Source organism: Rhinopithecus roxellana, chromosome 8, assembly GCF_007565055.1.
Source record: "Rhinopithecus roxellana isolate Shanxi Qingling chromosome 8, ASM756505v1, whole genome shotgun sequence".
NCBI classification, from domain to species: domain Eukaryota; kingdom Metazoa; phylum Chordata; class Mammalia; order Primates; family Cercopithecidae; genus Rhinopithecus; species Rhinopithecus roxellana.
The window spans coordinates 16,581,190-16,602,112 of record NC_044556.1 but is presented as its reverse complement, the minus strand read 5'-3'; the positions used below and the strand labels follow the sequence as shown (position 1 = coordinate 16,602,112).

General features: G+C 53.2%; 1 protein-coding gene across 1 annotated transcript in view; it reads right to left on the bottom strand.

The window, feature by feature from the left end:
• Window positions 1–20,923, bottom strand: part of MYO9B (myosin IXB) — a 135,184-nt gene that overhangs the window by 16,374 nt on the left and 97,887 nt on the right. The window contains 9 exon segments of the mRNA XM_030934887.1: window positions 1,195–2,112; window positions 3,599–3,915; window positions 5,446–5,568; window positions 8,107–8,217; window positions 9,973–10,053; window positions 11,022–11,144; window positions 12,139–12,178; window positions 14,950–15,063; window positions 20,530–20,608. Coding sequence (XP_030790747.1) covers window positions 1,195–2,112; window positions 3,599–3,915; window positions 5,446–5,568; window positions 8,107–8,217; window positions 9,973–10,053; window positions 11,022–11,144; window positions 12,139–12,178; window positions 14,950–15,063; window positions 20,530–20,608 — 1,906 coding nt within the window.

Sequence of the window (20,923 nt, the reverse complement as noted above, 5' to 3'; positions counted from 1 at the left end):
CAGATAGAGTCTCATCTCCATCATCTCCATCACCCAGGTTGGAGTGCAGTGGCTTGATCTCAGCTCACTGCAACCTCTGCTTCCCAGGTTTAAGCGATTCTCCTGTCTCAGCCTCCCGAGTAGCTGGGATTACAGGCATGTGCCACCACGCCCAGCTAATTTTTGTATTCTTAGTAGAGACAGGGTTTCACCATGTTGGCCAGGCTGGTCTCGAACTCCTCTCAAACTCTCGGCCTCCCAAAGTGCTGGGATTACAGGCGTGACCCATTGTGCCCAGCCTAATCTCTACCCATCTTCTATCCATCCATCATCTGTACCATCTATCCATCTATCCATCCATGCCTCTATCCATCATTACTACTTGTTTTCTATCTATCCATCCCTTCATCCATCATCTGTATCTGTCTTCCATCCATCACCTCTATCCATTTTCCATCCATCCATCCCTCCATCATCTCTATCTTCCTTCCATCCATCCCTCCATCATCTCTATCATCCATCCATCCACCCATCCATCCATCCACCCACCCATCCACATATCCTTCCCTTTCTCTCTCCCTCACTCCATCCATCATCTATTTATGATACTCCTGGCACGTGGTAAGTGGAGGCCAGGGATGCTGCTCAACATCCTATGATACACAGGACAGCCCCCCCTGCAGAGAATGATCTGGCCCCCAATACAAGCAGGGGGAGGCTGAGCAGGCCTGCTGCAGGGAAGGCCTGTCTCCTCCCTGACTTCTTTCCTTTGGTCCTGCAGGCCCTCTGGAAGAGGGAGCTGGAGATTCCAAGTCACTGACACTTGGCTTACTAAGGCTCAGGCAGAGCGAGCCCCTGCTCTTTTAACCCCAAGGAGTACAGTTAGTCCTGTTCACCAATTAGAAACCAAGGCCCAAGACCGCTGGGGAGCAGGGACCCTGACCTGAGGAGCCACCTCCCTCAAGGCCAGGACCTTTCTATACGAGCACAGCTCCTTCTGGGCACCCCTCAAGGCTCCGGGTCCCAGCCTGGGCCCTGGCTGGGTGCCTTGTTTTCACTTGGCCTTTAGCATGCCCTGCTTGTCCTCCTCCCTCAGGGCTCCCGCACACCCACTGGGCATGATTACACGTGTTTCCAGGATGTGTGGCACTGCCCCTGGCCTTGCCCACCTGGCCTGGACCCTGGTGCTCAGACAGAAGAGGGTGTGGGGCTTACTCTGTGGGCATGAGGGTGGCCCCTGTGGCCCGTTGTCTGTCGCTGAGGTCCAGGGACTGGCTGAGCATGGCACTAGGGCTGGCGGCGGCCACCAGCTTTTTGCCCCGCCACAGCTCCACGGCGCTGGCCAGCCGCTCGGAGTCCAGGTACCGCTGGATCTGTGTGGAGCCTCCGGGGCTGTCGGGCTTTTCCTGAACCCTTGGGCTGCCCCACGGTTTGCTTTTGTCCTCGGGGGTCTCGGGGGTGCTGCCGGGGGCTGGTGGGCTGACCCTGCTGTCCAAGGCCAGGCTGGTCGGCCGCTCCACCTGGCCAGGCCTGGGGCTCCCACCCGGCAGCGCCTTCTCGGTTTCTTCAGAGACTTTGCCAACTGCCATGGCCTCGGGTTGCTCTGTGGGCTGCTTTTGGGACGTGTTCTCAGCCTCCGTCTCCACGATTAGAAGGGTTTCATCTTCTCTGCTCTCCTTTTTGTCTTCCAGGAGACTCACCCCTTGCTCCTGGGTGACCCTTCTGGAAGGTTCTCTGAGGGCGCTCTCCTCCTTGCAGGACTGAATGTGTTTGTTCTGGAACTTGACGTGCTCCAGTCCTCTTTGCCGACGCGACTCACGCTTCTCCCGGCTGCTGGGGACTTTCTCGTGACTTTCAGCTGCCACGGTTTTCTGGGGCGGGAGAGTCTTCTCCAGGCTCGGGGTCTCCTTCTCAGGTGAGGAGTGCTCTGGGGGGGACCTGTCACTTGGCCACACCTCAGGGTCTGATGCCAGGTGCCTGCCATCCTCCGCCGGCTCTGGCCCCTGCTCAGCTACCTGTTGCCCGCCGTCCACCTGACCCGGCCCGCCCTCCTCAGCGCCTGCTCTTGCGGCTTCCAGGGCTTCCCTCTCCTTCTCCTCTGCCTTCTGCTTCTCCAAGATCATCTGGCTGAAGCTGGAGTGAGGAAAAAGCAGACAGCTGGTTCAGAAACAAACATTCCTTCCACCTCCCACTGAGTTCCGATGAGACCCCCAGCCTGTGGGCTGCAGACGGGGCTTCGCCTGTGCCTAGTGGCCCTGAGAGATGCTTCTGGAAAGCAGGAATCTCCTCGATCAGGAAAGGCGGCTGATGGTGGTGCCCCCTCGGTGTCACAGATACTCCTGCCCGGTGTCTGCCTGGCTGCCTTGTTAGGGGAAAGGACCCTTGTTGGGGCTGTGGTGGGTGGGTTGTTAAGAAGCCTCAAACTCGTTTGGGGTCCACTGTGGGCTTTCCCTTGAGTCTTTTTCTAGGAGGCTTTTTGTTTTGTTTTTATATTTATTTATTTTATTTTATTTTTGAGACAAAGTCTCACTCTGTCGTCCAGGCTGGAATGCAGTGGCACGATCTTGGCTCGCTGTGACCTCTGCCTCCTGGGTTCAAGTGATTCTTGTGCCTAGGCCTCCCCAGTAACTGAGATTATAGACATACACCACCACGCCTGGCGAATTTTTGTATTTTCAGTAGAGATGAGGTTTTGCCATGTTGGCCAGGCTGGTCTCAAACTCATGTGATCTGCCTGCTTTGGCCTTCCAAAGTGCTGGCCTTACAGGTGTGAGCCACTACGCCCAACCTGTTTGGTTTTTAGAGACCGTGTCTGACTCTGTCACTCAGGCTGGAGTGCAGTGGTGTGATCATAGCTCACCGCAGCCGCCACATCCCAGACCCAGGTGATCCTCCCGCCTCAGCTTCCTGAATAGCTGGGGCTACAGGTGTGCATCACCACACCTAGCTAACTCTTTAAATTTTGTGTAGAGATGGCATCTTGCTATGTTGGCCAGGCTGGTCTCATACTCCTGGGCTCACGCGATCCTCCCACCTAAGCCTCCCAAAGTGTTGGGATTACAGGCATGAGCCATTGCACCTGGCCTAGGAGGCTTGTTTGCACATGTGGGTAGGGCCTGCTCTGGGAGCTGGGATGTGACCTGTGGCAGAGCTGGGTCTGTGTGGGCAGGGGAGAGGTGCACAGGGTGCCTAGGTCAGGGAGGGGCTGGGCTTGTAGCTGTGGGTGCTGGGATGGGAGCTGCTGATAACCTGCTGGGGGGTTCTCTGTGCCTGGTGGATGCCCCAGCTCCATGTTGAGTGTTGGGCTGGTCCAGGCGGCGCCCCCAACCCTGAATCCAGGTGTTCCCTGACCGATCCAGGTATAGGGGAGTCCCTGGGCAGAGAATGGGCGCAGCCAATGGCAAAGCAGAGCTTTGTCCCTGAGTGCTGCCTGCCAGCCTCAGAGCCCCTCTCTAGCCCATGTGTGTCCAGGCATCTGGTTTCCCACCAACCCTTCCCTGTGTCCAGAATGACATCCCCTTAGTGCCACAGGCCAGATGGTATATCATGGGCAGCAATTTGGTGAGTGACCCTTTTGGCTTCTGGAATATTCTGGGGAGCGTGGCCTGGCTCTGCTCACCTCTTGCGCTGCAGGTGCCCCCGGCAGAGGCTCTGCAGGCGGATGATGCTCTGTTTCCGGCGCCGGTAGAGCTTCCGCTGCCAGTAGCCCCTCCATGCGGCCTGGAGGTACACGGCGGCCTGCGTCCTCTCCAGAGCCCTCCGGACCCGGTAGGACCGCCAGCAGGCCTGGATGGTGATGGCGGCCCGCTTCATCTGCAGGAAGTGCCGACGCTCCAGCACCATCCGAAACCAGCTCTGCAGCAGCAGGATTTTCCGCACCACCTCCCGGTGTAGCGTCTCCTGCAGGGCTTGCCGCTCCGTCTCCTTCAGGAAGACCTGGTGAGCAGGGGGTCAAGTGGGGTCAGCTGTGCTGCCCCTGACACCACCTCTGTGCCTGGGAGGTCTGCATAGCGCACTCCAGAGTGAGACCCAGGCTGGTGTGCTGACCAATCAGGGCTTTATTTATTTATTTATTTATTTATTTATTATTATTTTTGAGATGGAGTTTCACTCTGTTGCCCAGGCTGGATGGAGTGCAGTGGCGCCATCTCAGCTCACTGCAACCTCCGCCTACCGGGTTCAGGTGATTCTCCTGGCTCAGCCTCCCGAGTGGCTGGGACTACAGGTGCCCATCACCAGGCCTGGCTAATTTTTGTATTTTTAGTAGAGACAGGGTTTCACCATGTTGGCCAGGCTGGTCTCGAGCTCCCAACCTCAATTGATCTGCCCACCCTGGCCTCCCCAAAATTCTGGGATTACAGGCATGAGCTATTGCACCTAGGTGTGGCTCTATTTTCTTTTTTTGAGATGGAGTCTCACAGGCTGGAGTGCAGTGGTGCGATCTCAGCTCACTACAACCTCCGCCACCCGGGTTCAAGCGATTCTCCTGCCTCAGCCTCCTGAGTTGCTGGGACTACAGGTGTGTGCCTGTAATGAAAATCTGTCTCTACTAAAAATACAAAAATTAGTCAGGCATGGTGGCGGGCACCTGTAATCCCAGCTGCACGGAGGCTGAAGCAGGAGAATCACTTGAACCTGGGAGGTGGAGGTTGCAGTGAGCTGAGATCACACCACCAGTCTGGGTGACAGAGTGAGACTCTGTCTCAAAAATAAAAACAAGAAAGAAAAAGAAATGAGGTCTCACTTGGTCACCCAGGCTGAAGTGCAGTGGTGCAATCACAGCTCACTGCAGTCTCAAACTTCTGCCACAGCCTGCCAAGCAGTTGGGACCACAGGTGCATGCCATCACGCTTGGCTAATTTTTAAATACTGTATAAAGACGGGGTCCTGCTATGTTTCCCAGGCTAGTCTCAGACTCCTGGGCTCAAGGGATCCTCCCACCTCAGCCTTTCAAGTAGCTGGGACTCTGGGCGCGTGCCACCTCGCTTGGCTGGAAGGGAATTTTTTTACACTGGGTGAGGCCTTCGGGGGACTGACCTTGGCACTTGTTAAACAAGGGTGGCTGAATAATGCCCCCATAGCAAGAGGCAAACACATGCCCAGAGATGGGAGACGATCTCTGAAAGGGAGGACAATTGCAGGCCGCCTCCCGCCTGATACTGTAAAGGGGATGGACCAGCTCCTAAATCCTGCCAGTTAGCACGATCGTCCCTTTCCTACCTGTGACGCAGCAATAAACAGGTGATGCATAGGGAGTCTCCGAGCCCCGCTGAAGAGCAGCAGGTGGGGCTCAGCCAGGGCGGCCCCTATCCCTTAGGTGCAGTATTCTGCTGGGTCCCTAGAAATGCATTTCCTAGACAGAGCCCTGTATGTTTGAGAGAGTGGCCCTGGGGGCCTGGGAAGACATGGTGTGTGGTGGAAGGCAGGGTATGGGTTTGTAGTGTCCCGAGGGTCAGGAGCACTGACCTTGGTCTTCCCGATCTGGTAGTTCCTCTTGTCTACCTTCATCTTCTCCAGGAGGGTGGAGATGACCTCCCTGCAGGGCTGGGCATCCTTGGGCAGGAGCACCTGGAACTGCTCGGTGAAATCCTACATTATTTGGGCAGAGAAAGGAGAATCTGGGTGAGTGCTGCGGCCAGCGATGAGGAGACGGGGATCTGGTGACCCCGGTTAAGGTGAAATTGGGTTTGACGGGAATGGTAATGACAAATCTGAAATTTCAGGCTTTCAGAAATAGCCTGGGCTGGGCATGGTGGCTCACGCCTATAATCTCAGCACTTTGGGAGGCTGAGGTGGGTGGATCACCTGAGGGCAGGAGTTCGAGATCAGCCTGGCCAACATGGCGAAACCCCATCTCTACTTAGCTGAGCATGGTGGTGCACACCTGTAGTCCCAGCTACTTGGGAGGCTAAGGCAGGAGAATCACCTGAACCTGGGAAGCTGAGGTTGCAGTGAGCCAAGATCACATCGTTGCAATCCTCCTGCCTCAGTCTCCCCGGAAGCTGGGAGTACAGGTACTTAGTCCTGTAGCCACCACGCCCGGCTAATTAAAAAAAATTTTTTGTAGGGACAGGGTTTCACCATGTTGCCCAGGCTCGTCTCAAACTCCTGAGCTCAATCTATGAGACCAGCCTGGCCAACATGGCAAAACCCTGAATCTACCAAAAATTAGCCAGGCATGGTGGCAGGCACCGATAGTCCCATGTACTGGGGAGGAGGAGGCAGGAGAATCACTTGAACACGGGAGGCAGAAGTTGCAGGGAGCCGAGACGCCACTGCACTCCAACCTGGGCAAAAGAGTGAGGCTCTGCCTAAAAAGAAAAAAAGAAATGGGTTCTTAGCTGGGTGCAGTGGTGCCTGGGTCACGTGACCCAAAGTGCTAGGATTGCAGGCTAAGCCACCATGCCTGGTCAATAGTCTGTAATCTTAAGAAAGACCACTGCAGATACAAGGTCCTAGGTCTTTTATATGGTCGAGGTGCCTGGGAGCCAGGGCCACCCTTGCAATAGAGCTTACAGTCTAGGACTTGTGAGGGAGTTAGATCACAGCTGGAGGAACATGTTTTTTTTTTTTTTTTTTGAGACAGTCTCGCTCTGTTTCCCAGGCTGGAGTGCAGTGGTGCAAACATGGCTCACTGTCGACCTCCCAGACTCAAGCAATCCTCCTGCCTCAGCCCCACAAGTAGCTGGAAGTACACTGCATGCCAGCACGCCTGGCTTCTGTATTTTTGTGTGGAGATGGGGTTTCACCATGTTGCCTGGACTGATTTTGAGCTCCTGAGCTCAAGCAATCTGCCTGCCTTGCCCTCCCAAAGTGCTAATTACAGGCGTGAGCCACCGCACTGGGCCTCTAGTTTTTTTTGAGACAGGGTCTTGCTCTGCCATCCAGGCTGGAGTGCACTGGCTCAGTCATAGCTCACTGTAGCCTCAAACTCCTCGGGTTGAAGTGATCTTCTCACCTTAGCCTCCCGAGTAGCTGGGACCACAGGTGCACACCACCTTGTCTGGCTAATATATGTATTTTTTTGAGGCGGAGTTTTGCTCTTGTTGACCAGGCTGCAGTGCAATGGTGCGATCTCGGCTTATTGCAGCCTTCAACTTCTGGGTTCAAGAGATTCTCCTGCCTCAGCTTCCCAAGTAGCTGGGATTACAGGTGTGCCCCACCGTGCCTGGCCTTTTTTTTTTTTTTTTTTTTTTGGTATTTTTAGTAGAGATGGGATTTCACCATGTTGATCGGGCTGGTAACGAACTCCTGATCTCAAGTGATCCACCCGCCTTGGCCTCCCAAAATGCTGGAATTACAGGCGTGAGCAACTGCACCTGGCTAATTTTTAAGTTTTTTGCAGAGACAGGGTCTCTCTAGGTTGTCCAGGCTGGCTTCAAAACTCCTAGGCTCAAGTGATCCTCCTGCCTTGGCCTCCCAGTGTTGGGATTACAGGTATGTGCCACTGCACCTGCCCGGAACATTTCTTTTTAGTAAAGTATTATTTCAAATATTTAAGGGTCAAGTATTGGTAAAACATACCAGCATTTCTGCATTTTTTATAATTTTGCCTTTCTTATCTGCATAGGGTTAGAAAGACTATTTCTATTCGATGGATGAGAAAAGAGGCACATTATATTATTCTAGTCCCTGGGGCTATGAAGGGAAAGCATGAAAGGGAACCAGGCGCTGTCACCTCTGGCTTTGGGCTCAGGGTGACACAGGTACCAGCTCTTGGCATGAGGCAGGGGTTTCCTTTTTTTTTTTTTTTGAGATAGAGTCTTGCTCTGTTGCCTAGGCTGGAGTGCAGTGGCTCAATCTCGGCTCACTGCAACCTCCGCCTGCTGGGTTCAAGGGATCCTCCTGCCTCAGTAGCTAGGAGTACAGGCAGCTGCTGCCACACCTGGCTAATTTTTGTATTTTTAGTAAAGATGGGGTTTCATAGTGTTGGTCAGGCTGGTCTTGAACTCCTGACCTCAGGTGATCCGCTCGCTTCGGCCTCCCAAGGTGTTGGAATTACAGGCATGAGCCACTGCGACTGGCCAACCTGCTGGGTTTACGTTCCAGCAAGGAGCTCTCTTTGGAAGAGGGCGATTGCCTTTGCCATGAAACAGGTGTGTCTAGGTATGTGTGCTTGTGGCCTACCTGGAACGTGTACTTGGCACTGTACCCTGACCTCCGGATGCGCACGGTCTCCAGCATACCGGTGTAGCGCAGCTGCTGCAGGACCAGCTCGTCGTCAAAGCACAACTCTTTCTGAAATGGGAATGTGAGAGATCAGGCAGGTGGCCTTGACCGGACAGGATGCCCAAGCCTGTCAGTGGCTCAGGCCTGGGAACTGTGAGATTAGGGCATTTTGCCATGTGACCACTGCCCCTTGGGATCCCTACCACAGACTTGGTCAGGGTGCACATGTAGGTGCTGGCTAGCCGACCTGGGAGTGTTCTACGGCACAGCAGCCAGGAGCGCCTGGACAAGGGGTCCTTCCTTGCTCCAGACACTCCTTCTGGAATGAGGCCAAGATGGGAGGATCAGTTGAGGCCAGGAGTTTGAGACCAGCCTGGACAACACAGTGAGACCCCCTCTCTAGTCATTTAAATTTATTTAAAAAAAAAAAAGAAAAAAGAAAAAAAAAAAGAACCCAAATGCAAATGTGTCCTGGGCTTGTTCTCCGTGGCAGGCACCAGGGTAAGTGCTGGGGATTTGGTGGAGAGGAGAGCTTGGTCTGGGGGCAGAAGCCACACACAGGTGATAGAACAGGCAGGGAGCAGCTGGGTGGAGGCCCAGAGGAGGAGGAAGAAGCCAAGGGGCTGATGGGGACACAGGGAGATGCTTCCTGCTAGGGGAGAGAAGAGGCTGGAAATGTGGCTGCGTCAGTGGGCTTTAAGCCTGGAGCTCAGGTGTCTGGACTTCACCCTGGTGGGCAGTGAGGGATAAGGCATGGTGTTGCTATAAAGACAAACGGTGCTGGGTGCGGTAGCTTACGCTTGTAATCCCAGCACTTTGGGAGGCTGAGATGGGTGGATCACTTGAAGTCAGGAGTTCAAGACCAGCCTGGCCAACATGGTGAAACCCCATCTCTACTAAAAATACAAAAATTAGCTGAGCATGGTGGGCACCTGTAATCCCAGCTACGTGGGAGGGTGAGGCAGGAGGATGGCTTGAATCTGGGAGGTCGAGGCTGCAGTGAGCCAAGATCGCACCACTGCACTCCAGCCTGGGTGACAGACAGAGAAAGAATCTGTCTCAAAAACAAACAAACAAAACCAAAAAAAAAAAAAAAAAAAGGCAAACAGGAAAGAATGGGTAGGGTTGTCATGACTGGGGGTGGATGTCGAGGCCAGGGATGCTGCCTGACACCCTCCAGCGCACAGAATGGCTCTTATCATAGAGAACCATCTGCTGGCACAGCCCACGAGCAGAGATGGTGCATGATGGAGCATCTCCCCAGGTACAGTTGGTGGGAGGTTCCTGCCTGGCTGTGTGCTCACATTTGTCTGGGAGCCCACACCCCTGCTCAGTCCCTGGCAAAGTCCCCGAGCTGTCTTCCTAGGGACGGAATGGACCTCTGGGGTAAAGGAAGCCTGTGTCAGTGCTGAGCCTGACGCCCCCACTGGTGCTTCCACCGGGGCTCCGAGGGTCTCTCTAGACCCTTGCAATGTGAGCAGCGGGCTATGTGTGCCTCTAAGACTCTGCTATGTAACCTCAGCTCTTGCCTTTTGGTACACTCCTTGCACTGGCTACTCTTTGGAATGTATCTGAAGAGCACCCCTGACTTGTCGCTCCCTAATCAAACCTTCTCTGGGCTTCTCCATGTTCTAGATGATGTCCCTACTCTTGAATGGCCACTTGGGCCATCCTCACTGCTAACCCTCCATCCCCAGCTGCCTCTGGATGGACTGCTGCCATGTCCCCCATACTGCGTGGAGGCTGGGGCTGGATGCAGGGACATTGACACCCCTAAGAGTCTGGCATGGGCCTTCTCCTCCCAAACACCTTAGAGAAACTCACCTTTTCAGCATTGGAACGGATGCAGCGGATAAAGAAGGGCTCTGCCTTCCCCAGCGCCTCCAAGAGCTTGTTAAGGGATGTCTGTTAACGGAAAGAGAGAGCATTTGGGTTGAGTTAGGGACCCTGGCAGCTGCTGTTCTGTGGGAGGAGACCTGCGATGCTTTAGCATCAGTGTGGGGTGGATGGGGTCTGCACAGATGTGGGTCCCTGGCGGTGGGACACAAGAGGTTCCAGCTGGACGTTCTGACCCGAGCCTGCGCTATCCCTGGAAACCCTCGAGGGAGCTATGTGGTCCCCATGGTTCCAGGGCCACCAATGCTTGTCTCTGCCTCAGGTGGAAGGCTGGGGCCGGGGAGGACCAGACAAACACTTTCTGGAGATTTGAAACGTGTCAGCCTCTGAAGGGACCATGGATGTAGTGTTTTTCTTTTTTTTGAGATGGAGTCTTGCTCTTGCTGCCCAGGCTGGAGCGCAATGGCGTGATCTTGGCTCACTGCAACCTCTGCCTCCCAGGTCCAAGCAATTCTGCCTCAGCCTCCCAAGGAGCTGAGATTACAATAGGTGCCCACCACACCTGGCTAATTTTGTATTTTTTTTTTTTTTTGAGACGGAGTCTCGCTCTGTCGCCCAGGCTGGAGTGCAGTGGCGTGATCTCGGCTCACTGCAAGCTCCGCCTCCCGGGTTCACACCATTCTCCTGCCTCAGCCTCCTGAGTAGCTGGGACTACAGGCGCCCGCCACTACGCCCAGCTAATTTTTTTGTATTTTTAGTAGAGACGGGGTTTCACCATGTTAGCCAGGATGGTCTCCATCTTCTGACCTCGTGATCCACCTGCCTCTGCCTCCCAAAGTGCTGGGATTACAGGCGTGAGCCACCGCGCCTGGCGAATTTTTGTATTTTTAGTAGAGACGGGCTGTGCTCAGTGTCGGGTGAAGCTACACAAGCGTGAGGCTGAGCTGAGCACCGCCCCCCCGCCTCTCCTGCTGCACCCACCTGGAACTGGGCGCTTGATGCTTGGCGCCGCCCCCCGCCTCTCCTGCTGCACCCACCTGGAACTGGGCACTGATGCTCGGTGGCTTTTTCTTCTTGTGCAGGTGCAGCAGGGACTTGGTGGTGCGGTCGTGCAGGGTCATGCTGATGATGAGTTTCAGGGACTTGGAGTCCAGCAGGTTCTAGGACAGACACATGGGGTCCGGCCTGCCCTCCCACCGCCCACACGGGCACGGGAAGGCGTCACAGCGTCCCCAGAGCCAGAGCAGAACAGTGTCCCCGCAGCGAGTGCCCAGGTGGCAGCTCTTAGATTTGGTCTCGGGACCACGCTGTTGGAGAGGGCCCAGTAGAACGAGGTGGGCTACACCTTGTACACAGCGCTGGTTCCAGCAGGGCTGATGGCAGCCTCTTTCACAGCCTGAGTGGCTGCCCCATTTCCCCTTCCTCTGGGTTAGAGAGGAAGCCAGTGCTACTGAACCTGGCCGACCCTCTCCTCTGCACAGCTCCTACAGTTTACGTTACTTGAGTCAAGAAGGGCCAGGTCCTTTCTGTGCCATCCGTATGAGCTCATCGGACAGGCCACCCTCATGTGTCAGCCAGTTCTGTCAGCTGACAAGAGGAATTAGCCCTCTCCCATCTGCTAACTAGACTGCAAGGCTAGTCTTACTCTTTTTGCAAATTTCCTAAATTGCTGCACTTGTACGTGGAAATAAGACAGAGCGCTTGGGAGGTGCTCTGTGCCATCTGGAAGTGGCCCTGTAGCCAGGGACTGAAGATGGGGCTGTTATACGGAAGGGTCCCATTGCCTTGGGGCAGGATGAGCTCTATGGTGCTATGAACCCACTAGAGCTCCCCGTGGGACTAGGCTGAGGCCAGACTTCAGCTGCGCTTATGCCCCTGGCTTCCTCCCTCACCCCTTCTCTCTGCTTTCTCCTATAAGCCCCCCTCCATAAGCCACTGTGTGTGCAAATATCCCCATCTCAGACCCTGCTTCTGGGAAACCCATAAAGAGCCAGCTCCAAATCATCTCAACACAAGAACATTTTTTTTCTTGGAGGGAGGGGGAGATAGTGGGAAGAAGGAGGTAATGAAGCTGCACAAGTGAAAGCTCTCAAGACGGGCAGAGAAGCAAGATATCTTGGAACGTGTCGCGCGGGGTGTGTGTTTTTTTTTTACCTTTGGAATGATCTGCTTTTGTTTGATACCTTTACTTTTCCTGTCAAAATATTAAAAATGGTTTTGTGAACAAAAGGAACACAGCGTCGGGATTTGGGTTAGTTCAGCAAGCCACGCCTGGCGGGTTAGACTGAGACAGAGAGACGGGAGAGAGCGAGAAGGCGCAAGTGCAACAAGGCCGCCGCCACCTCTCCACACTGCACACCGTGGCATGCCTCAGCCACTGTCTGTGGACACCAGTTTCCCTGGGATGGCGGCAGCCGGACTCTGCTGGTGGCTGCCCCAAGGCTGAGAAAAGCATTTGGTCTGGGGGCCATTCGGATGTCCGACAAGTAGGAGGGGCTGGCTAGGAATCTACAGGGTGGGAGGTGCATCCAACGGGGCTCGCTATGGAGGAACTGACATATCCCCAAATCACGGCAGGATGCCCTGAGTGGGGCAGAGGAAGCCTGAGCAGTCCTGGTGGAGACCAGGTGACCAGGCTGTCTTTGCCATGTGCTGGTAGACACCAAGCCGGCCCAGAGGCCCTTCTGGAACCCTCTGCTGGCAGGGCAGGGACTTGCCTTGCAAAATAACCAAAATGGGGCCTGGGTGGGAGCTCCTTACAGGATCATGCTGGTGGGAAAGAAGAAAACCAAAACTGGTCAGGCACGGTGGCTCACACCTGTAATCCCAGAACTTTGGGGGGCTGAGGTGAGTGGATCACTTGAGGTCAGGAGTTCAAGACCAGCCTGGCCAACATGGTGAAACCCTGTCTCTACTAAAAATGCAAAAATTAGCCAGGCGTGGTGGCGGACGCCTGTAATCCCAGCTACTCAAGAGGCTGAGGCAGGAGAATCGCTTGAACCCAGGAGGCGGAGGTTGCAGTGAGCCGAGATCGTGCCATTGCACTCCAGCCTGGGTGACAGAGCAAGACTCTGTCTCAAAACCCCCCACAAAACCCAAAGCTGCTCTTTTGGCCGAGGTAAGGAAGCGGGCAGCTCCTGTGTTCTCAGGCACCTTATGAAATCTTGCAGACCAAGGGGAAAATAAATAAATAAATATATTTATTTATTCAAAAGGCCTGGTGCCTTTTGAAGACCGGCTAAGGAGATGACAGCTTGCACATCTGTGAGATGCCTAGCCGTTCGCGGTTGCATTCAGTTTCACCTGAATCCCTGTGGGGTAAAATAAGGCAGAACAAGAACAAAAGTTTGAGGCTGAGGTGGGCGGATCACTTGAGGTCAGGAGTTCGAGACCAGTCTGGCCAACATGGTGAAATCCCATCTCTACTAAAAACACACACAAAATTAGCCGGGTGTGGTGGTGCACACCTGTAATCCCAGCTACTTGGGAGGCTGAGGCAGGAGAATCGCTTGAACCCGGGAGGTGGAGGTTGCAATGAGCCGAGATTGAGCCACTACACGCCAGCCTGGGTGACAGTGAGACTCTGCCTCAAAAAAAAAAATAAAAGGAACAAAAGTTGGAAACAGGCTCCTGCTGGGTACGGTGGCTCATGCCTGTAATAATCCCAGTGCTTTGGGAAGCTGAGGCAGGAGGATCGCTTGATCCCAGGAGTTTGAGACCAGCCTGGCAGCCTAGGCTATAACACAGCAAGATTCCACCTCTACAAACAGTAAAATTAGACAGGTGTGGTAATGCACGCCTGTATTTCCAGCTACACTGGAGGTTGAGGCAGGAGAATTGCTTGAGCCCAGGAGGTCGAAGCTGCCGTGAGCGGTGATTGTGTCACTGCTGTACTGTAGCCCGGGCAACAGAATGAGACCCCCATCTCTTAAAAAAAAAAAAAAAAAAAAGGGCCAGGGACGGTGGCTCATGCCTGTAATCCCAGCACTTTGGGAGGACGAGACAGGCAGATCACCTGAGGTCAGGAGTTCAAGACCAGCCTGGCCAACATGGTGAAGCCCCGTCTCCACTAAAAATACAAAAAATTAGCCAGGCATGGTGGCAGGTGTCAGTAATCCCAGCTACTCGGGAGGCTGAGGCAGAAGAATCACTTGAACCCGGGAGGCAGAGGGTGCAGTGCGCCGAGATCGTACCACTGCACTCCAGCCTGGGCAACAAGAGTGAAACTCTGTCTCAAAAAAAAAAAAAAAAAAAAACAAAGAAAAAAAGAAACTGGCTTCCATTGGCTCCCATGCAGGTGCAAGCTTTGCTCTCAGCCAGCCCACACCCCAATGGTCACTAAAAGGCGGGATGTGGTGACCGCAGGTGGATGTCCTGTCAGCTGAGGCTGCTGCCTGCCTGGTGCTGGATCAGCGTAATGGAAGCATGAGAGTCATTACCCCATTTGGAGGCCGAAAGCATAGAATACTCAGGTCCCACAGTGTGCTAACAGTTGGGATCCCAACCCGGTTTATGCACCTTCTGGGCTCTCTCGACTGGCTTATGTGGCCACCTGCAGAGAGCAGGGCCATCCTCTCAGGAAATTGCATGCCCTGCTGCAGACGGCTTCTCTGCAAACTCACAGTGGCAAAGGCGGGAGCAAGCTTTGCTCTGCAAGCCAGACAGGCACGGGGAGGAGACGGAGGATGGCATGTTTGCGGGTGGAAAATTAGATGCCTCGAAGAAGGAGTGCTCCTGGGAATCTGCCCCGTGTGCTGGGAAGCTGGCCGTGCCTGGGCCACAGTGCAGACAGCGGCCAGGGGTGTTATTGATTGGCATTTAGTGATGGCTGGGGGTAAGCTACGAGACAGCACTGTGGTTTTAGTGGCCGATGCAAATTAGGAAGACTGCAGGCCCCGCTGGGGTCGTGGGAGTAGGGGGAGGCGGTTGTTGCACTTGTAAGCAGGGTCTTGGTGGGGGACTCACAGGATGAAGGCGCGGGGTTTCTGGAGCCGACTGAGGGACTGGAGAAGCCTACGGGGGTCCTCGCCCTGCCAGGGCAATCCTTTGATGCTCTTGATCATTTGGTTATGCAAATCGCTGAGGGGAGGGTGGGGAGGGCGCAGTGACAGAAAGAAGATGGAGTTAGAAGCATGCCTGCCCCGATGGGGTTCCCAGAGCCATTGGGACCGTCCCCAGGCCACTGAAGCCAAAACATGCAGCTGGGGAAAGACACTGTGCTCAATGCTGCTACTCTCTTTTGCCAGAAATCGGGACTGGTCAGGCTCCCCAAGACCTGGAGTGGGGCGGGGCTTTGAGGTAAATTGGACTTGGCCACACGGATCATTGATCCTTTTCAATATCTCATTTCCAGCTGGGCACCGTGGCTCACGCCTGTAATCCCATCAACTTTGTGAGGCCGAGATGGGTGGATCACCTGAGGTCAGGAGTTCGAGACCAGCCTGGCCAACATGGCGAAACCCTGTCTCTGCTAAAAATACAAAAAGTTAGCGGGGCATGGTGGAGGGCACCTGTAATCCTAGCTACGTGGGAGGCTGAGGCAGGAGAATTGCTTGAACCCAGGAGGCAGAGGTTGCAGTGAGCTAAGATAGTGCCATTGCACTCCAGCCTGGGAGACAGAGCAACACTCTGTCTTAAAAAAAAAAAGAAAAAAAAATTATTTTCATCTGATCATTCCACTTCATTTGATCCTTTTCATCTGGATCACTGAGAAAGTTCTCATATTTAAGAGACTTTGGGGATATTTATTTACTTGTTGAGACGGAGTCTCGCTCTTTCTCCCAGGCTGGAGTGCAATGGCGCGATCTCGGCTCACTGCAACCTCTGCCTCCTAGGTTCAAGTGATTCTCCTGCCTCAGCCTCCTAAATAGCTAGGATTACAGGCGTGCACCATCATGCCCGGCTAATTTTTGTATTTTTAGTAGAAATGGGGTTTCATCATGTTGGTCAGGGAGGTCTTGAACTCCTAACCTTGTGATCTGCCCACCTCAGCCTTCCAAAGTGCTGGGATTACAGGTGTGAGCCACTGCATCCAGCCGGGGATATTTATTTAGTTTCAAATTTATTTTTATTTTATTTTATTGAGACAGAGTCTCACTCTGTTGCCCAGGCTGGAGTGCAGTGGTGCGATCTCAGCTCACTGCAACCTCCATTTTCCAGGTTCAAGCGATTCTCCTGTCTCAGCCTCCTGAGTATCTGGGACTACAGACATGCATCACCCCGCCCAGCCTATTTATTTTTAAAATTCCATGACAGGCTGGGCATGGCTCATACCTGTAATCCCAGCACTTTCGCAGGCTGAGTGGGGCAGATCACCTGAGGTAGAGAGTTCAAGACCAGCCTGGCCAACATGGTGAAACCCTGTCTCTACTAAAAACACAAAAATTAGCCAGGCATGATGGCGCATGCCTGTAGTCCCAGTCACTCCAGAGGCTGACGCATGACAATCACTTGAACCTGGGAGGCAGAGGTTGCACTGAGCCGAGATTACGCCACTGCACTCCAGCCTGGGTAACAGAGTGAGACTCTGTCTCAAAAAAAAAAAAAAAAAAAAAGGGCAGTTAGGGGCAACTCAGAAAAAGACCCTAGGGAGGGTCTCTGTGGGAGGAGCAAATTAGTCTCTCTCTATGATTTTGTGGCCAGATGTCAAACTCCTTGTTGGCTTCATTAAGGCCTTTGGAGGAATTAATTTGAATACAAGAGCCACAGGTTGAGCACAGCAACTGGGGTGGTACCATCTCCATCAGGGGACATTTGCCAATGTCTGCAGACATTTGTGGTTGTCATGACTTGGGGGTGGGGGTGCTCTCCTGGCATCTGGTGGGTGGAGGCCAGGGATGCTACTCAACACCCTATAGTCCACAGGATGAGTGCCCACCCCAGAGAATGATCTGGCACAGTGCTGAGGTTGAGAAACCCTAGTTATTTATTTATTTATTTATTTTTTTAACAGAGTCTTGCTATGTTGCCCAGGCTGGAATGCAGTGGTGCGATCTCGGCTCACTGCAAACCCTGCCTCCCAGGTTCAAGTGATTCTCCTGCCTCAGCCTCTCGAGTAGCTAGGATTACAGGCGCACACCACGCCTGGCTAATTTTTATATTTTTAGTAGACACAGGGTTTCACCATGTTGGCCAGGGTGGTCTTGAACTGCCGACCTCAAATGACCTGCCCACATAGGCCTCCCCCAAGTGCTGGGATTACAGGGGGTGAGCAACCGTGCCCGGCCAGAGAAACCCTAGTTTAAGGGGGTAATTACCCTCAAAGCACTCAACCTTACTCGCTTCATTTTGTTTGATGGCTGTGGGCTTAGGCTTGAGCATGCACGCTGGAGGTGCAAACTTTGGCACTGATAACGCGTGTGAATTAGAATGCCTTAGAAATGAAAATTGGGGCCGGGCGCAGTGGCTCAAGCCTGTAATCCCAGCACTTTGGGAGGCCGAGACGGGCGGATCACGAGGTCAGGAGATCGAGACCATCCTGGCTAACACGGTGAAACCCCGTCTCTACTAAAAATACAAAAAAAAACTAGCCGGGCGAGGTGGCGGGCGCCTGTAGTCCCAGCTACTCGGGAGGCTGAGGCAGGAGAATGGCATAAACCCAGGAGGCGGAGCTTGCAGTGAGCTGAGATCCGGCCACTGCACTCCAGCCTGGGCGACAGAGCGAGACTCCATCTCAAAAAAAAAAAAAAAAAAAAAAAAAAGGAAATGAAAATTGGATGCTTTCAAACTAAATATTTGTGAGGAATGTCTAAATGACAAATGTTTTTGACAGAACTTCTAGAAATGAGGATCTGGTTTTTCTTTTTTTTTTTTTGAATTCCTTACTCCAGACATTTTATTTATTTTTCTTGTAGAGGTGGGGTCTTGTTATGTTGCCCAAGCTGGTTTCAAACTCTTGGCCTCAAGGGATCCTCCTGCCTTGGCCTCCCAAAGTGCTGGGATTACAGGTGCGTGCTACCGTCCTGCTGGCAGTCGTTCAAAGCACATGTTTTAGCTCTGGGCAGGTGGCCTGGAAGGACCCGACCCCAGCCCCTGTGCTCCATGCACCATGCCAAGTGTCCACATGGCCCCACTTACCTGTTTTCCCCAGCCCTCCAGGGAGGCAGAGCAAAGGCAACAGAGGGGTCGCCTGTCACCTCTATATGCGAGTGGCCTTCATACCCAGGGTGGTCAGTGCAGCGGCCACAGCTTAGAATGAGGTCCATGACTTTGGCCCACCCCTAGCCCTGCCGACCCGGCTAAATCTGCAAATCTGGCAGGAGTGGCCCCTGCGGGCCGTGGCATTCCCTGAATGGCCAGTCCTCTCTGTCTGTGCCCTGGACGCAGCACTGAGCGCCTGGGGAAGATGGCTCCCCTCGGTGCCTTGCTGGCCTCGGGATCAAAGGCCCTTTCTGCACTTACTTCTTGCTTTCATATAAAGCAATGATGTCCTCAAAAGCGTTAATATCGAACTCCTCAGAGCCGTCAAATGAGAAATCTAGCATTGAGCAGCTGAAAGGGAGAATCTGTATAAACTTAACATGCTCCTGGGGCGGGACCCGCAGCCCTGTGGCCAGGCCCTGGGGAGATGGATGCTGCTTCTGCTACCGCAGGTCAGAAGTTATTTTGTCTTTGACGTAAGGGAGGCAAAGAAAAAAACAAACAAGGACTGGGTGTAGTGGCTCATGCCTATAATCCCATCACTTTGGGAGGCTAAGGTGGGAGGATACCTTGAGGCCAGGAGTTCGAGACTAGCCTGAGCAACATAATCAGACTCCGTCTTTATAAAAGGAAAAATTAGCCAGGCGTGGTGGCCTGTGCCTGTGTTGTCCCAGCTACTTGGGAGGCTGAGGCGGGGGGATTGCTTGAGCCCAGGAGGTGGGGGCTGCAGTGAGCTGTGATTACACCACTGCACTCCAGCCTGGTCTCAAGCAAAACAAAACAAAACAAAACAAAACAAAACAAAACAAAACAAAACAAAACAAAAACACAACCCACATAACAAAATAGAAGGAGGCTTTCTAGCTCTTGGGAACTTGGGGGACCAAAAAAAAAAACAACAAACAAACATAATAGAGGAATGCATTCTCCTTTCTTGCGTCCCATTTTGGGTGAAAAAGGTGATTCCTAAAACTTTTATTTATTTATTTATTTTGAGACAGAGTCTTGCTCTGTCACCCAAACTGGAGTGCAGTAGTGCGATCTCGGCTCACTGCAACCTCCATCTCCCGCGTTCAAGCAATTCTCCTGCCTCAGCCTCCCGTGTAGCCAGGACTACAGGTGCCTGCCACCATGCCCAGCTAATTTTTATATTTTTAGTAGAGATGAGGTTTCACCATGTTGGCCAGGCTGTTCTCGAACGCCTGACCTCAAGTGATCTGCTCGCCTTGGCCTCCTAAAGTGCTGGAATTACAGGCGTGCACCATCAAGTCCGGCCATTCTGCTCACTTTTCTACCCTGGTGCTGTCACATGCTTGGGTGCATGCAGGGCCCTTGGGGTCATTGCTAGGGTCCACAAAAGACCCCGCGTCATCTCATATGCAACATCAAAGTGTATGTGTTTCTGACTGTGAATGAAGTAACTTGGCAGAACAACTTTTGGGCCACCCCAGGCAGGACGAGGGAAGAACTCTCCAATCAATCAAGCCCGTCCCTCCGCACCACCAGCGATACTTAGGCTTCACCTCCCAGTGCCCACCCTAGGCCATAAAATGGATCCTTTGTAAACTGAGTCTCCTCCCATCTTCCTAAAGCGCATGATGCGCCAAGGCGTGCTATTCTGTGTCCAGAAAAGCAGCCACCAAATGCTGCTTGGTTCTGGGTCTTTCTGGTTCAAAAGGCAGCTCAGTGACTTACTCAGAGCAACCCTGACCAGCACTTTGGGAGGCCGAGGCAGGTGGATCACCTGAAGTTAGGAGTTCAAGACCAGCCTGACCAACGTGGAGAAACTCCGTCTCTACTAAAAATACAAAATTAGGCCGGGCGTGGTAGCTCACGCCTGTAATCCCAGCACTTTGGGAGGCCGAGGTGGGTGGATCACGAGGTCAGGAGATCGAGACCATCCTGGCCAACAGGGTGAAACCTCGTCTCTACTAAAAAAAAATACAAAAAAAAAAAAAAAAAATTAGCCGGGCGTGGTGGCAGGCGCCTGTAGTCACAGCTACTAGGGAGGCCGAGGCAGGAGAATGGCGTGAATCTGGGAGGCAGAGCTTGTAGTCATCAGAGATTGCGCCACCGCACTCCAGCCTGGGCAACAGAGCAAGACTCTGTCTCACAAACAAACAAACAAACAAACAAAAAAACAAAATTCGCTGGGTATCATGCAGCGTGCCTGTAATCCCAGCTACTTGGGAGGCTGAGGCAGGAGAATCGGTTGAACCTGGGAGGTGGAGGTTGCAGTGAGCCGAGAGCGCGCCATTGTACTCCAGCCTGGGCAACAAGAGCGAAACTCTGTCTCAAAAAAAAAATAAAAAAAGAAAAAAAAGAATGTAGCATTCCCTAAGTTGTCTGAAACAATGCTGCTGCCATCTAATGATCTCAGTGTGGGCAAATCAGGGTCTTGCTCACCGGTAAAGTTTTTCTGAAGGGGTGCTGGCTCCTCTTGGCAGCTCTTCCGGGTGACTTTGGGCACCAGGGCTGCTCATACCTGCTGGAGACAGAGTGGACAGTGGTTGGGATGGCCTCCTGTGGAGGCTGCAATTATTTTAACCCATTTTATTTATTTATTTATTTATTTATTTATTTATTTGAGATGGAGTCTTGCTCTGTTACCCAGTCTGGAGCACAGTGGTGTGATCTTGGCCCACTGCAACTTCTGGCTCCTGAGTTCAAGTGATTCTCCTGCCTCAGCCTCCTGAGTAGCTAGGACTAGAGGCCACTGTGTCCAGCTAATTTTTGTATTTCCAGTAGAGACAGGGTTTCACCATGTTGGCCAGGTTGGTCTTGAACTCTTGACCTCAGG